Source organism: Microtus oregoni, unplaced genomic scaffold, assembly GCF_018167655.1.
Source record: "Microtus oregoni isolate MIOR12 unplaced genomic scaffold, Mior012 000007F_ref0000211, whole genome shotgun sequence".
Taxonomy (NCBI): Eukaryota; Metazoa; Chordata; class Mammalia; order Rodentia; family Cricetidae; genus Microtus; species Microtus oregoni.
The window spans coordinates 43,485,228-43,502,119 of record NW_024543066.1 but is presented as its reverse complement, the minus strand read 5'-3'; the positions used below and the strand labels follow the sequence as shown (position 1 = coordinate 43,502,119).

Below are 16,892 nucleotides of genomic sequence, written 5' to 3'. Positions count from 1 at the left end.
TTTAAGAAACAGGGTTTCTCTGTAGCTTTGGGGTATGTCCTGGAACTCACTTGTAGATAAGGGTGGTCTTGAACTCGCAGAGATTCACCTGCCTCTACCTTTTGAGTGCTGAGATTAAAGGTGTGCGCCTCCGCCACCACCTGGCTGGAACTTACTTTGGAGTAGAAGATGACGCTGAACTCCTGATCCTTCCAAATGCCAGGCTCATAGGCATGCGCTGCCAGGCCTGGTTTCTACCTTTTGGACAGGTACCGGCTAGAACTGGACATCCTGTGGTACGTGCTGTTGAATGGACTGAGACAGTCACTTAACAACAGTGAGTTTCATACAATATAGCTTTTAATGTCTCTTAATACGGCTCTTGACAGCATAGTTACACATGGGTCTAAAGCAGCTTTCACCATGGTTCTCAGCCCTCCTGAAGGATGGTGGGAAACTCAGGGTCCTCACCACAGGTGCCTGCCTCAGCCTCTGGGCCAGCCCTTGCTCTGAGGGGCTCAAAAGACTACACTGAGGGCAAAATGTTGGGTGTATCAGCATCTCTGATTGGGTCTTCCCCCGGAGAGGGGTTCGAACCACACAGTGCGCTCCTATGCCAAACTGGCCACCCCCAGCCTGGGTGCCAGCAAAATTCTGCTTCGTTTCCCTTCCCCCGAGGGCTCGCCTGTCTTTCCCAGAAGAAATGGCAACTTCTGCAGGTAAATCTAGTGTGGGAAGAAAACCTGTCTCCAGCACTCCCACAACACTTTGTGGAGAGAAACAGAAGTTTCCAGAGGCTCTTACCCTCCTCTGGACAGGACTGTCCTGGCCACCTGAGCCTATGTCCCCACGCCCACCAAGGCCTGGTCCCCAAGTGGACCTTTGTTTAGTCGTTCCTCCTCTTCCACAGGACAGCAAGCTCTCTCTGTTCTTTCTCAGACGAGCCGCAGGTGGTGGCTCACCCAGCACTTTGTGAGTGGAGGGGATGCTGGGATATGCCAGCAGCCCATGGTTCGAGCTGGAATTAGTGAAGCTAAAGAGAAGGAAGCCCCACTTTTCACCATCCCTGAATCCTATGTGGAGGTAACCCTCTGCAGGGGGGGGGGGTCCATTGCCCCTCCCCCATTATCTAACAAGCAAAACATGACTGTTAACCCTGTCTTTAAGAAAAGACAACATGGCCCTTAGGTTTTTTTCACCCTTGTGTTTATGTATCAAGTGATTGATGATTCGGATGCAGAACTTGGAACTGAGAAGAGGTGGGCACTACCGGGGCAGGGGCCTTGGTGTGGCCAGTCACCTGTGGGAGAGCTGGACTCACAGGGCGGAGATGAATCCTGGGCCGGCCGGCCCGTGAGACTGCATGTCTATGGTGAAGGGTTCACTCACACACATGTGAACGCAGTCATTTCACAAATGTTTGTCGCATGCCCTAAGGACCCTGAACTTCAAAGCCCACTGTCAAGGAGAGTCAGTAGGTACCCGGCTTTCTTAGGAAATTCGGGCTTTCAGCTGGACAAGGGGGTATCCACATTTCCTGGAGTCCGCTAAGTGTTGACGAGGGGAGAGATCCCAAGCCATCAGCCAGCCTCTGGGGCCTGGCCTGCATCTGCGCCTTCGACCTCCACCTGATTGCTCTTGCCCAGCCTCTTAAAGCTCTCCACAAAGGCCTTCCAGGTCTCGGGCACACTTTTCTCCAGCAGCCAGCCCTCACTCTCGCACTCAGGGTCCTCGGGGTTGGACACACTTTCCAGCGCCGTGTGCAGGTAGCGGAGTCCGGCAGTAATGCTCACCTGATGGGGAGAGCCAAGACTTAGAGCAGACATGGGGCATAGCTAAGGGTTGGGCTATTAGGAAAATGTGAGCGCCAGCAACACACATCTCCCCAGGTGCGGCACTAAAGCTGATGGTGGCACCAAACCTGGGTTGGTAAAGGCCGGACCCATCCCACCCTGGCCTCCCTCTCCAGTGCCCCATCCCATCCACTCCCTGCAGCTGGTAGAACATGTAATATCCTTTGCCTAGATCATCATGGCTCTCCATGGTTACCTGTTAATCCAGAGCCAACCCTGAGTGAGTGCCCTGCCGCCCCCTCCTTCCCCTTCTTCCTGCCTCCACCTTGCTGGACACACCAGCCCTCCCACCCTTTCACAGTGTGTTTCTTGGCCCATTAGAATGTCAGCAGCTTCATGGATAGGGTCACAAAGTCACCTCCTGGTTTGGCAACCAAGGTGGATTGACAGGTAGGTATTTGCTGCCAAGAACCAACCTGAGGTTGATTCCCCATGGTGAAAGGAGACAACTGGCTACCACAGGATGTCCTCTGACCTCCACAAGTGTGCTGTGGCACACACATGCTCACACATACACACAAAATACAAACAAAAAACAAACATAATTTTTGAAAAAGTTACTCCTAGGTCAGGCTCAGTAACTCACACCTTGAATCCCAGTGCTGGGGAGGCAGAGGCAGATGGATCTCTGTGAGTTCAAGGCCAGCCTGGTCTACCAAAGAACTCCAGAACAGTCAGGACTATGTAGAGAGATCCTGTCTCAACCAACCAAACCAAAGAAGTCATTTCTGATCCTGGAAGAGACTAAGCAGTCAAGATCTCTTGTCAAGCATCCAGGCTTGGTTCCCTCAGCCACAGGGCAGCTCATAACTATCTATAACTCCACTTCCAGGGGATCCGACGGCATCTTCTGACCTCCACTGGCACCATGCATGTGCGCGATGCACAGACATACATGCAGACAACACACACACAAAAATATGGAAAAAATTAAAGCTACCTCCTTGTCTGCAAACCCTGCAGTGTGGGGTCATCTGTTGTCATGCGTGTGGTGATGAACGGATGTCTGTCACCGGCTGCTTGCATATCTGCACTAGCATCCGCTATGGCGGCCCCTAGAGCCAAAGGCGCCTGGATTGGCAGCGCAGCCTTGTACTTGCCTGACTGGGAGACTAGGAGACAATGGCTGCACCTTCTGGCTTCCAGATTTCAGTGATGGAAACCTGCAGCTCCAGGCTGCTCCCTAGGAGTAGGAGTGTCCCCCTACCCCATACACCTGGTTCATCCAGCGCCCCAGCCCAGACGACACAGGGTGGGTCAGCATCTCACCGACACAGCTGCTAGTGAGTGCACTGGGGAGAATTTAACTGTAGGAGCAGCCAATCTTAGGGATTGCTGTATGTTGAAAGCTAATAACACGTTCTACAATGGGAAAAGCGACCTCCTCCTGAGAGCAGCCTGCTGCACCGTGACAGCCTCCTGCTGAAGGAGCTGCACCGTGGACTCTGCATCTGCCCTTTTGTGCATTGCGTTTGCTCATCTCCTCACCTGTGATGCAAGGAGGTCATGGCCAAGGTCACAACTCAGCCAGGAGCTCTGGCAGCCCAGGGTCTATAGCAGGTCTGCTCACTAGAAGTTGGGGTGTTCAGATTCCCTGTTCCCAGTGAACCAGTCCCTGTGAGCGGGTGTCCAGCAGCAGTGACCTAGGAGACCAGGTGCTCCTCTACAGTCTTCAAGGACAGGCATCCCATCATGGGTTTAAACGGTGCTGACCGTCACCCTGGGGATAGGCTGCTCCCCTCAAGCCATCATTCCCAAGACTACCTCAAAGCATCGTCAGCTAATAAATGGCCATGAGGTGCTGCCTTTGCCTCAATATCAAAAGCCTTGGATGTGGTCCAGCCGCGATGTCATTTCACGTATGGTTTAGACCTAGGTAGATACCCCCTTGTCCTCCTCCACGGACTACATGAGAGATTCAAGGACTCGTCTCTGATAGAAGGAAACTGTCTCAGTTAATGTTTCTGTCTTGGTACATTTGGATTTTGGAGCCTGGGTTTTCTGGGGCAGGAATTGCTCAGTGCAGGCGCCCTGAGTCACACCTGAGTCACACCTGAGAACCTTGTGGAGTGTTCAGCACCCGGAACAGCTCCCAGCAATGGTTACAAATGCCCTTCCAAGGAGGAATTGGACGGGGGAGAGGATGGGGCTCCAGAGCTTCAGAAAGAGGAACTACGTATTGCGGGTGACATAAAGTGGACCCGCTGACAGTTAGACTGTTAGACCAACATTGCACACAACACACGAAGCACAAGTCCACGCAGATCCTGTTGACTGAAGGGCCCAGTGACGTCACTGTCTATGTCCCCAGAGGTAATGCCGCTGTCCCCATGTGATGTCACTATAACCATCTAAGACCTCAGAACAAAAAGCAGAAGCACAAGAGGAACCCCAAGTTGATCTAAGTGGAAAGCCAAACATAAAAGGTTGCGTAGTGCAAGGGCCCAACACAGCACAGAGACGGATAGCTGCCACAGACTTGTGGTGCTGAGTTTCCTTGGGGGGCTATGAAGTGTTTTAGAACTAGACTGAGGGGGCAGACAGGCGTTACTATGAATACACTAAGTGGCTTGATTTTTGCAGGGCATGGTAGCGCACACCCTTAATCCCAGCACTTAGCAGGCAGGCGCAGGCTGATCTCTGAGTTTGGGGCCAACCTGGTCTACATGGAGAGTTCTAGAATAGTCAGGACTATCTAGAGAAAGACCCTATGTCAAAAAGAAAAAAGAAGAACTGGACAGTGGTGGCACATGCCCTTAATCCCAGCACTCGGGAGGCAGAGGCAGGCAGATCTCTATGAGTTCAAAGCCAGCCTGGTCTACAAGAACTAGTTCCAGGACAGGCTCCAAAGTTACAGAGAAACCCTGTCTTGAAAAAAAAAAACAAAAAAACAAAAAAAGGAAAATAAAAAAGAAAGTAAAATAAAGAAAAAAAGGTTAATTTTATGTTGGTTTTATCTAAATAATTTTGTAAGCAATGATGCCAGGCATGGTGGCACATACTACTGTCCCAGCTTTAGCGGGGAAGCTGAGGCTGGAGAAAGTAAGTTCAAGGCCAGCATGGGCAACATAGTAAGACTGTCTCAACAATAAAAAGAAGTCAGACATAGTGATGGACACGTTTCCTGGCACTTGGGAGGCAGTGTCAACAGGATAAGGAATTCAGGGCTAGCCTTGGCTATGTATCAAGTTCAAGACCAGCCTAGATTACATGAGACCCTGAAGGTTTGCTCCCCAGGTCTGGCTTCACCATGTACAGCCAAGTCAGGCAGGCTCCCTCTCCCTGTCCTCTGTGGCCTACCTCAAAGAGCCAGACAAGGAATGTGACCACACCCATGGAGTTCATGAGGCCGCTGTAGTAACTCAGCAGGGAGGCCCTGCAACCCCGCAGCCAGAGGTTGAGCTCCTCGGTTTGGTGGTCATAGCTGTAGTGTGCCGAGTTGTTGGTAAGCTGGTACTGGATGCAGGGCCGTGGTGAGTTGGGGTTGCAGCAGCTGAAAGGGACGCCGTCCACCAGGTACCGCCCATCCACGTTGCTCTTGATGCGACTGAAAGAGAAACAGCCTGGTTCAGGACATCTCATGGTATCGCCCCCCCCACCCCCCCACCCACTGAAAACTGCTTTTCAGTCCTCACAGCCCACCAGCACCCACCACATAGCAGCCTCTGTGCTGGGGCTAGAGACAGAGCAGTGAGCTCTGCCCCCATCCCTGTCCTCCTGGAGTGCATGGTCCATAAGATGGAGGCAGAGGGAACACAGAAATGTACGCAGGCACCCTATGTTGCCGGGCAGGCCCCCAGCTTGCAGGGACTTCTTGGATCCACTCCAGGCCAGTAGGAATTAAGGACCTAGGATTGAGGTGACTGCTGCTACTGTTAGAATTTAACCCCTCACCCCTTCGGCAGCCATCTTTCCCACTGTTAGAATTTAACCCCTCACCCCTTCGGCAGCCATCTTTCCCTTTCACAGGCCATTCGTGAGCAAGGCCCTTTCTAGAAAGATGTTTCCGGAAGGCCTATTCTGGCCCAGGACCTGTGCAGAGGCAGGACATGAAGACTGGGGACAGACGCAGCCCCCACCTCTAACCTCACAGCAGAGAAACCTTCCTACCCACTTTGAAAGACAAGACTGAATCCTCGACTCCCGAACTGCCAAGCGAGGCTCGCAGCCACTCTGTGTGTCTGTGTTGGTTTCCTTAGGGTATGCTGTGCCTTCACAGGGATCCAAAATCCAAAAGGAATCTTCACGGTGATTCCTTCCCACCTCCACAGGCTATCCGTGCCTCCTGACCAGGGGTGACAAGATTCCTCCAGCAGCACACTTAAGGTGTGTGTGCTCTCTGGGCACAGAGGGGCACCCTGTGGTCCCAGCCCTTAGGAGGTACAGGCAGGAGGATTAGGAGTTTAAGGGCATCCTTGGCTACATAGTGCAGTCAGGGCCAGCTCAGGTTACTTAAGATTCTGTCTCCAAAAATGCATAGATAAAGGCTAAAGAGACAGCTCAGATCGGTGAAGTGCTTGACCACACAGGCAGAAGGACCCCAATTCCATCTACTGCCCTGAGGGCTTGGGCTTTAGGGAACCAAACAGATAGATTCCTGGAAGTCACTGGCTAGCCAGCGCAACCTGCTTGACCACACCTGAGGACACCTAAGGTCGCCCTCAGCCCTCCACACACCCGTGCGTCCTCGTGTCCACAGACACATGAGCACACGAGTCCATGCACCCTCATACACATAAAATGAATCAAGCCTGCCTTCGCACGCTCATCTGTCAGAGCCCACATCGGGGCTGGCAAGATGGCTCAGTGGGTAAAGGGGCTTGCCAAGCCTGAAGGCTGATTCTCGTCACTAGGACCACACAGTAGGAGGAGAAAACAGTTCCACAGGGTGTCTTCTGACCTCCACGGGCACGCGACAGAACACATGCCTATATGCACGCAACACACACACACCAGTAATAATAATAACAATAATAATTGTTTTTCAAAATGGAAAGTCCACATGGTAGCTTTACATACTAGACTTAGGCGTCTTTTCGCATCTGCTGATGGAGAGCGTCCTGGATTTTGTTTTGTTTTGTTTTCTTGTTTCAGTGAGCTATATCTGTGGCAGCCTGATGTGGGGATGGACCATGTGGTCCATAGGTTTGTTTGTGTAGAATACAGACGGAGAATCTGTAGAAGTGCCCTGTGCCTATGGGTGATCCTGCCCTGTCCTCATCATCCTTCTCCCTTGAGAGGCTGTGTCACACGTCCAGTCAGTCACGGGAGATAACCTGCCCCTCCCAGCCACGCCCCTCCCGGCCACGCCCACGGTAGTCCAAGCTTTGCTCCCTGCAGACCCAGTGGATGGAAACTCGCACCTTGAGTTTTGCTTTGCTTTAAGGGACTTCATCGATATCTTACTTGAGGGGACACTTATTATCGTGGGCACACGCATGTATCATGGCGCCACGTGGAGACAGATCAGAGGACAACTTGGAGGAGCTGGTTTCCCCTGCCCCCCTCACTCGCAACCTTCAACTTATCTGAATTTCCGTGTTTCTCTTTCCAGGATAAGCTGAGCACCCTTGTGTGTAGACACAGCTGTGGGGCCATTTCCACGAGACGCCTGCCGCTTTCCACCCGTACGGGTTAGGGCTGTGGGAAGACTGCACACGGTGGCCTGAGTTATGACGCACCTCCACCCTCCGCGTCCTTCAGCCCTGACATCTATTCGTGGGCAGGGTGCACTGCCTAAAGAATAGATGGCACTAGGTGGCGAGGGCATGAGGGGGGGAAGAGGGGACCACTGACTTTGACTTCTGCCCTGCACAGACCCGCTACCTCAGCTGCACAACGGGGGCGACGTGAGGATCGTGCGCTTAAAGAGGGCGTGGTGCGCAGGAAATGCCGAGCACACAAATGGCGCCTCACTGGGCAGAGGCTAAGTAGGAGCCATCCTGAGCACCTGGGAAGCCTCTATCGGGCTTTGAAACCAACAGACCAGAGGACCTCACGGGGACACGGTCACTTGTGAGCTAGTGGCTGTGGTGCTTGGCCTTTGAGGGCAGCTGCAGAGTAAGGCTCGCTGCCGTGGAGGAGACAGACTGCATAACCCCGGGCTGCCACAGGAGCCATCTGCCTGCCGGCGCCATTGCGCACGGGACAGCATGAGCCAGGCCTCGCTTGGCTCCTAAGCTCCTGGAGCTTGAATTGAGCTCAGTGCCTGTCCTATGCGGTGCTGAATCAGTGCTGGTTGGGGGGCCCTTGGTAGGGCAGGAAGACAGGTTGGAGGGGTGTTGGCAGGACCTTCACATGTCCCTGAGTTGGGGTGAAGCCTGAACACTCGCCTCAGGTATGCCCCAAGGATATCTAAAATGAGGGTCAGAGCAGTGGTCCTAAGGCTGAGGCCAGCAGAGGTCCCCATCTGTCTACCCTTTCCCTCCTGAAGGCCAGGGGCCCTGGGAACACTGAGCAGAATTTAGTCTCTGGGATGATCCCTCTCTTCAAGCACCCCGGACCGTCAAAGGACTTTACTCAAACCTGAGGGCGTCCACACTTAGGTGCCGTTTGTCCTGCTTCTGACTCGCAGGCTGCCCCTTGAGCCCTCTCTCCAAGCACATATATTCTCCGAAGCCATTTCTAAGTCCCCAGGGACAGTGTGGGTATGGCAAAGAACAGATCTCAGGGCCACTTGTTACTGTGAGGCCAGGCCTTCCTGGGCCTGTGTGAGGTGGCAGGAGCCAATACAAGTAGCACACTGCTTCCTTGGCTTCTCTCCATCTCAGGCCTTTGAAGAGGACCTTGGAAACCACCAGATTGTTCTGGAGAGGAGGAAGTGGGGTTCTGGGCAGGACAGCTTCTCATCTAAAACCACACAGGTAATTAACAACAACCACAGCAGTTACCCGCTGACTTCCCTATTAGCCTGGAATCTACCTGCTTCCCAGGGAGGGGAGGCCTCTATCCTAGGCTGGCTGGCCTTGAACTCGCCAAGTATCTGAGGATGACTTTGAATTTCTGATTCCCATCTTTTCCTCCCAAGTGCTAAGATTACAGGCATGAGCAACCACATTGTATATGTGGAGCCAGCAAAGGAACCCAAGGCTTCCACCAGGCTAGGTGCACATTCTAGCATCTGAGTTCCATCCCAGCCCACTTCTAGGGGCTTCTACCTGGGGAGACTTAAGTATGAAAGAAACGGGTGGTGATGGCAGCCAGCACGTGCCTTTGATCCCAGCACTTGGGGAAGAAAGGCAGGTGGGGTGGATCTCTGTGAGTTCAAGGCCAGCCTGGTCTACAGAGCAGCTCCAGGAGAGGTTCCAAAGCTACAGAGAAACCCTGTCTCTAAAAACCAAAAACAAAAACAGAAGAAAAGGTGATCCTCTACCTAGTCTGTATCTCAGGACCACTGCCTCATGCCATCAACCCATCCCACACCACACCACACTGCACACCACCACACCCCACTCCACCCTACACCACCCCCACACCACCACACCACACCACCCCATCACACCACACCACACCACCCCATCACACCACACCACCCCATCCCACACCACACCACCACCCCCCACACCACCACACCCCACCACACTACACCCCACCACATCACACCCCACACCACCCCCACACCAGCACACCCCCCACCACTCCCTACACCACCACACCACCACACCCCATCCCACACCACACCCCCACCCCACACCCCACAACACTACACCACCACACCCCAACCCACATCACCCCAGATGTCCCCAGGCGTCCCCAGCTGGAATGAAGCCAGCACACCCGCTCTCAGTGCATCTGAAGTGAGGGTCAGGTCGACAGTCTTGGGGTCAAGGCCAGCAGAGACCCTAGAGTGTTCACATCTCCCCGCTTCCCCTTCCTAAACTTCAGTAAGCAAGATACCCTACTGGTGTCCACAGGGTGTAGCCATGTCTCCCTAACAGGGCGCCCCTTGACAACACACATCACCATCTGAAGTGAATTGTGCCTGACATACTCAAGAAAGAAATAAAAAAAAAAAATCAGGTACCAGAGAGGAGGGAGGAAGTGGGGCGGGAGGCAAAGAAAGCTGGTTCTAAGTCCTGGCTGGAAGCCCCGTGCCCTAAAGGGCCCCCTACCTGGATCAACTCTCCACCAAAGTGTCTTAGATTCTAGCTTTTTAGGTAGGTTATCAAAGTTCAGAAGTCAAGGGAATGGCCCTTCCCCGGCTGTCCCTCTGTGCACCGCACCTAGTAGGGTGAAGTCACAATGCGCGGGATGCCTGTGACCCTCTCCGCCTGCTTTCCTGTCTTTCCCTATGGTTTATCAATTCACCCACCAAATGACACGTTTTCCAGGAGAGTCTGCAGGATGCCCTGACAAGGCTAGATTCACCTTGCTGTGGGGGGCTAGCCTAGAACACAAGCTTTCCCTTAAGACCCTAAGACCCAGTTCCCCCAGGCACAGTACTTCCACAGCCTGGGAAACAGATGATATAAATAGCCGGCTCAGCACCTAAGGAGCTCTGGGCCACCTGGCTGTCTTAAGAGGCCCTGATCTGTGCTTGGAAGGAGGGCAGCCCCTAAGTGAACAAGGTGATACCCCGGATAGGGAACCAAGAGGGACCAGGAAAGTTCCACCTTGAGCTTGGCCCTTCCTCCCCCGTGCTAAACTTGATTCTTCCTTTGGGACCCAACACCGCAATCTCAGGCAAATGTGACTCTGGAAGATCTCCGTACTGGTCGCCTGTGGAAAGTGATGGTGGGATATCCCCTGGTAGCGCTGCCCAAGGTAGCACAGGCTATCCCACTATGGTATGAGGTCCTTAGAGGTGTTTCATTCCCCCAGTTGTATCATTTGTTTGTTTGTTTTTCGAGACAGGGTTTCTTTGTGTAGCACTGACTGTCCTGGAAATAAATCCATAGACCAGATTGGCCTTGAACTCAGAGACCTGCCTGCCTCTGCCTTCTGTTTTTTTTTTTTTTTTTTTTGATTTTTCGAGACAGGGTTTCTCCGTAGCTTTTGGTTCCTGTCCTGGAACTAGCTCTTGTAGACCAGGCTGGCCTCGAACTCACAGAGATCCGCCCCTCTGCCTTCTGTTATAGTTGTACCTTAACACCAGCTTTGTGCAGAAAAGTCAAACCTGGCCTTGGGGCGCTAAGAGAGCAGACAAAGGGCAAAGGGCTGAAAGAAAACTGCTCTGGTGACAGCAATAGGGTGAGAGCAGCTAGGATCCTGCCTGAGAGTGTCCTTCTTCAGGGAATAGTACACAGTGGTTAAAAAAGATCATGAGCTAGGCGGTGGTGGCACAGGCCTTTATTCCCAGCACTCAGGAGGCAGAGGCAGGCGGATCTTCATGAGTTCGAGGCCAGCTTGGTCTACAGAGCTAGTTTCAGGACAGGCTCCAAAGCTACAGAGAAACCCTATCTCAAAAAAAAAAAAAAAAGTAGGGCTGGAGAGATGGCTCAGTGGTTAAGAGCATTGCCTGCTCTTCCAGAAGTCCTGAGTTCAATTCCCAGCAACCACATGGTGGCTCACAACCATCTGTAATGAGATCTGGTGCCCTCCTCTGGCGTGCGGGCATACATGGAGGCAGACTGTTGTGTACATAATAAATAAATCTTTAAAAAAAAAGTAAAAATAAAAGAAAATATGAACAATACTAGAATAAAATGTAGAAAATGTAAAGCCACCTGTCAATTATGGATGAGAATCTTTCTTGAATTTTTTTTTATATTTTCTGGTTTTTTTTAAATTATTTATTTGATTTTTCAAGACAGGGTTTCTCTGTGTAGCCCTGGCTGTCTAGAACTTGATCTATAGACCATGCTGGCCTACCTCTGCTAGGGTACTCCAGAGTGCACTGCCACACCCTGCTGGTTTTCTACTGCTGTGCCTCCTACCATTGCCAATGATATTTTCTGTGTGTACAATAGTGAAAATTTTTCCAGGACAATGGAATTAAGATAATTGCATCCCACTGGGCAGTGGTGGCACACATCTTTAATCCCAGCACTTGGGAAGCAGAGACAGGAAGATCTTTGTGAGTTCCAGGCCAGCTTTGGGGGGCAGCTGAAAGGACAGCACCTGCCTCCAGGTAAAGGGAGGGAGGTAGGGAGGCAGATGGGCAGGTGTCGCGTGGTCAAGCACTTGCTTAGCGTGCCCAAGGCCCTGCATCGTGCTGATCCCTAGCACTAAGTGGGGAGAGGGAAGGTTCCCTGGGAGACTTACTGTTACTGTGTAAATGGCCGCAGTACCAAACAGCTCCTACTGACTTATTACACCGTCCACAGCGCTGTCCCTCTCCACCAGAGACGCTTCTTTTTACAGCAGTTGATGATTAACACCGAGGCTCACAACCGGCCAGTGGGCAGGGAATGCGAGACTGTTCAGCCATAAATGGGTCGCCTGTATCACAGCCCTCCTCCCCATGCGCAGGCGTCATCTCGGGAGAAGTGGGTAGAGCGTTTGCGAGCCAATGTTACAGATAAACAGTGCTTTCCAGGTGCAACAGGGCAGTTGCACACGAGATGGTAGCAGCTGTTGACCACAGGCGTCAGATCTGCACAAAATCAAGCCAGAAAGAGCCCAGCATGGATGGAGAAGTAGTCAGGAATTCCCAACTCTAACTAAGGAGCCATTAGCAACTGATGGCCCTCAGGGAGGGAGGGTCAGTTTTCCTCAGGGAGGTGGACCCTGAAAAACTATCCACGCTCTGGCAGATGGCCAGACACCATGGTTTAACTGGACTCCATTTATTTAGGAGAAAGGAGAGAGAGAGAGACACACACACACACACACAGAGAGAGAGAGAGAGAGAGAGAGAGAGAGAGAGAGAGAGAGAACACATGAAATTGGGAGGAAATAACAGTGGGGACTAGGGTCAGAGGGGAGGGAGTGGACCTGCTCAAAACACTTTACACAATCAATTTGAAAAGGAGGAAAAAGGAAAGGTTCCCGTTCAGAGAGCACATTAGAAAAGGAAAGAAAGAAACGCGAAAGAGATGAACGAAAGCCTTATTCATCTGGTTTTACATTGGCCTCTCATAGTCCCAAGAGTTCTGCTTGGCCCCTGGCTACCCATCCTCCTGAGGCAGCTTATGCAAATCATGCCTTCCTAGCCTGTCCCCACAGACCTTCCATCTAGAAAGGGCAGAGCTGGTCACAATCCTCTCCTTGGCTGGGGATTTGTGGCCATAATCTCCTTCCACAGAGAAAACAACATCTCAAGCAGTGACCTTCTCTTGGGCTTCCTTCCACCTGAGAGCAAAGCCTCGTCTAAGCTATCAGCCGTCCTGGAACCTCGGGCTTCAAGCGCATTCTGCTGCTGGGTACCCATCAGTTCAGTACACCCTGAGATTTGCCAGAGTTACTCAGAGAAAAGGGCAGCTGGGCAAGGCACCGCCCTGGAACGTCAGCCCCCTCCCTGGAGATCATCCATGGGGAAGAGCAGCCTGAGCTAAGGCCAGGGCCTGTTCTCACCAGCACCCACCCCCCACAGGACTTCATTTTCACACACGACAAAGATTTTTTTTTTTTTTTTTTTTTTTTTTTTGGTTTTTCGAGATAGGGTTTCTCTGTGGCTTTGGAGCCTGTCCTGGAACTAGCTCTGTAGACCAGGCTGGTCTCGAACTCACAGAGATCCGCCTGCCTCTGCCTCCCGAGTGCTGGGATTAAAGGCGTGCGCCACCATCGCCCGGCTTGATGAAGAATATTTTGGAAAACTGTTGTGCTAAAGACTGTGAATAAAAGCACTTGCCATGCTCGCCATATGCTTCGCCATACGCTTGCCACACCTGACAACCAGAGTATGAACACCGGGTTCACAGTGGAGAGAAAGACCCGGCTCCCTCTGCACGTGCACTGTGGCACACTGTATACCTGCACACAGATAAAAACGCGCTGGGCATGGTTCACATGCACTTGAAAGGCAAAAATAAGCCTGGCGGTGGTGGCGCACGCCTTTAATCCCAGCACTCGGGAGGCAGAGGCAGGCAGATCTCTGTGAGTTCGAGACCAGGCCAGAGCTAGTTCCAGGACAGGCTCCAAAGCCACAGAGAAACCCTGTCTCGAAAAACAAAAAAAAAAAAAAAAAGAAAGAAAGAAAGAAAAGAAAGGCAAAAATAGAAGTATCTCTCCGAGTTAAGTCCAGCCTAGTCTACGTAAGAAGTTCCAGGCAGCCAAACTACACAGTAAGATCCTGACTCAAAACAAAAAGGAAGAAAGAAAAACAGAACAAGCGGCATTTAACTAGCACCTGCTGTATACCAGACATAGACAAATCACATATTCCAGTATCTTCCCTCGAAAGATGGAGAGAGAAGTCCAGGGGTGTGCGACCTGGCTAAAGTCACAGAGCAGTTGAGAACAAAGTACAGTCCCAAGCTGATCTGTTCCCTGAAAGTCACAGGAACATGGTTTACCTCAAATTCTGCCATAACCAAGGACAGACTCTTTGCCGACACTTTGGCCTTTTCAAGTGCTGAAAACTTGGCAAACCAAGGTGCAAACCAGGAAATTCGAGGGGACAGGATAAGTACCAAGAACTATCTGAGTCCAAGTGAGCTCTGAGGGCCCCATTCTTACTGTGTGACAGGCTCCACATTACAGCTCTCCTCCTAGTAACTCCAACTCACCTAAGCATCTTCACCTCACTCCACACCTTTCCCCACCTCGGCTAGAACACGAGGCTGAGCCAGACGAAGCTGCCATCGTTGAGGGCCAGAGGGCCCAGATGCTGGCAACTGCACATGGTCCAGCATAACGCCCCCGAACCCCCTCCCCACACACACCTCAAAACCTGATCGATTCTATACCCAACAGAGAGGAAAATGCCCTGTGCAGGCTGAGCAATCAAACCCTGGGTCTCCCACCCTGGAGCGGCGGCTACTCACTCTTTGACTTCCTTGGAGGAAAAGTCCAGGTAGCGATTACTGATCCACTGAATCTCGAACCAGTCCCGGAAGCCGTTGTTGCCACAACACCTGAACTCGATCTGAAGCATGTCGATGGTCTTCTTCATGAAGCATCTACCTGGGGTGTCAGTGTCCCGGTAGTACTTCATCCCATTCTTGAGCCCGGAAGCCAGGGTGCTCTCCAGGGAGCCCCGCAGCAGGAAGCAGCAAAGAGCCACGAGGAAAAGGATGATGTTGAAGAGGACGCAGACGGCCAGGTACAGCTTCAGCCAAGGCTTCCACTTGGCGTACTTGGCAGGGTCCAGAGCGTCATAGCAGATCTTGCCAGCCAGAGAATTGAGGACACAGGACAACACCCCCACCGCTATCAGGGAATTGGGGACAAAGTGGCTTTCAGAGTTATTCATCACTTCGCTCCTCTTGCGGAGCTCAATCTTCAGGAAGAGCCCCAGGCTGAAGAGGATGATGCCAGCCAACACAGACAGCCAGTTCATAAGCCAGAGCCCCTGGGCCAACTTGACCCGCTTCTTCTGGTCAAACTTGACTTTGAGCAGTGCCATGCTTACCAAGTGGGGTCCAGGCAGCCTCCCACAGTTCAGCTTCCACTCCTAACCCTAGTGAGGTCAGGGGCTAGACCACTTAGGGCCTTAGGAAGAGCACTATGGACCCAAGCAGCTGGGAGTTGCCCATCTTGGGGCCTCCCTAGCCTAGAATCCTCGTTAACTCAGTAATGGTAGCAGGAGCTAGTCTAGGCCGCCGTTTCTGCAGTGTCCTTCCCAGCCCAGGAGGGACAGCCCGAACACTGTGGATTAAAAGTGGGATCCACAGTGCAGTTGTTAATCTCTTTAGCCAGGGTCATCCCATTAGAGAAAGCCATGCCGATTCAAAACATGGCTGGGAGGAGCTCCCGTGTGTGTGTGTGTGGGTGTGTGTGTGTGTGTGTGTGTGTGTGTGCTTGCCGGATCCAGCTCGGCTCAAAAGTCCAGAACCAAAAGGACTCAAGCTGGCTAGAACAGGCTGGACAGTTCCTGCAAGCCACAGTGAGGTTGTCGGGGTCGGGTCTGTGAGTCTGAGAGAAGAGAGGTTGAGCATTTGCTGCTGGAGTGGCTCAGTGATTAAGAACACTGCCCTTGCAGAGAGCTCACCCAGGATCCCAGCACCCACATAGAGGCTCACAATCATCTGTAACTCCAAGGGATCCGACACCCGCTTCTGACTTCCATGGGCCAGAATTTAAGTGGTACTTCAGGCAAAACACCCACTCACATGTGATGAGATCACAAAGGAGTAATCCCAGATGCCCTCCTCATCTTGAGGGTTGGGAGGTTTTTTATTTTGTTCTTATCTTTGACTGTGTAGCTCTGGCTGGCCTGGAACTTACTGTGTAGACTAGGCTACCTCAAGCACAGAGATATGATTAAAGACACACACTTGGTTCAAAGCCAGTGTGAGCTACATGAGGCCCTATCTCAAACAAACAAACAATAAAAAAACCTACCCAAACAGCAATTGCATTAAACATCTGTCACCATGGTCACAAAGAAAGACATGGGACATTTAAGTGTCAGTGCACGCCTTTAATCCCAGCACCCCAGAAGCAGAGGCAGCGGCAGGCGATCTACGAGTTCAAGGCCAGCCTGGTCTACAGAATAAGTTCCAGGACAGACAGGGATACACAAAGAAACCCTGTCTGGAAAAAACAAAAAGAAAAAAAGAAAGAAATGGGAAGTTTTGTTTTTGTTTGTTTGTTTGTTTTGTTTTGTTTTTCCAGACAAGGTTTCTCTGTAGTTTTGGAGCCTGCACTGGAACTTGATATGTAGACCAGGCTGACCTTCAACTCACAGAGATCTGCCTGTCTCTGCCTCCTGAGTGCTGGAATTAAAGGCGGGCACCACCACTGCCCAGCAGTACGACTTTAGTGAGTCTGTAAGGATTTGTTGTTTTTTGTTACTGTCTTGGGGTTTGTTTTTCTGTCTTCTGTTTTTCATTGTTAAGACAGACTCTCTATAGCCCTTATATTGCTATGCATCCCAGACTGGCTTCAAAATTGAAGAAACTTTCTAGTCTCATCACCACTAAGCCAGCTTAGCTTATAGTTTTGTTTTGTTTTTTGTTTTACTTTCTTCTTCTTCTTCTTCTTCTTCTTCTTCTTCTTCTTCTTCTTCCTCTTCCT

At 51.7% G+C, this 16,892-nt stretch overlaps 1 protein-coding gene across 1 annotated transcript; it reads right to left on the bottom strand.

The window, feature by feature from the left end:
• Positions 1–220: 220 nt before the first annotated feature.
• Prph2 (peripherin 2) lies at positions 221–15,357 on the bottom strand. Its single transcript, XM_041656399.1, has 3 exons — positions 14,699–15,357; positions 5,133–5,379; positions 221–1,772 (listed from the first exon to the last, which is right to left on the bottom strand). Exons 1-3 carry the CDS (start codon positions 15,277–15,279, stop codon positions 1,560–1,562), a joined length of 1,041 nt encoding a protein of 346 aa, XP_041512333.1. The 5' UTR covers positions 15,280–15,357; the 3' UTR covers positions 221–1,559.
• Positions 15,358–16,892: the final 1,535 nt, after the last annotated feature.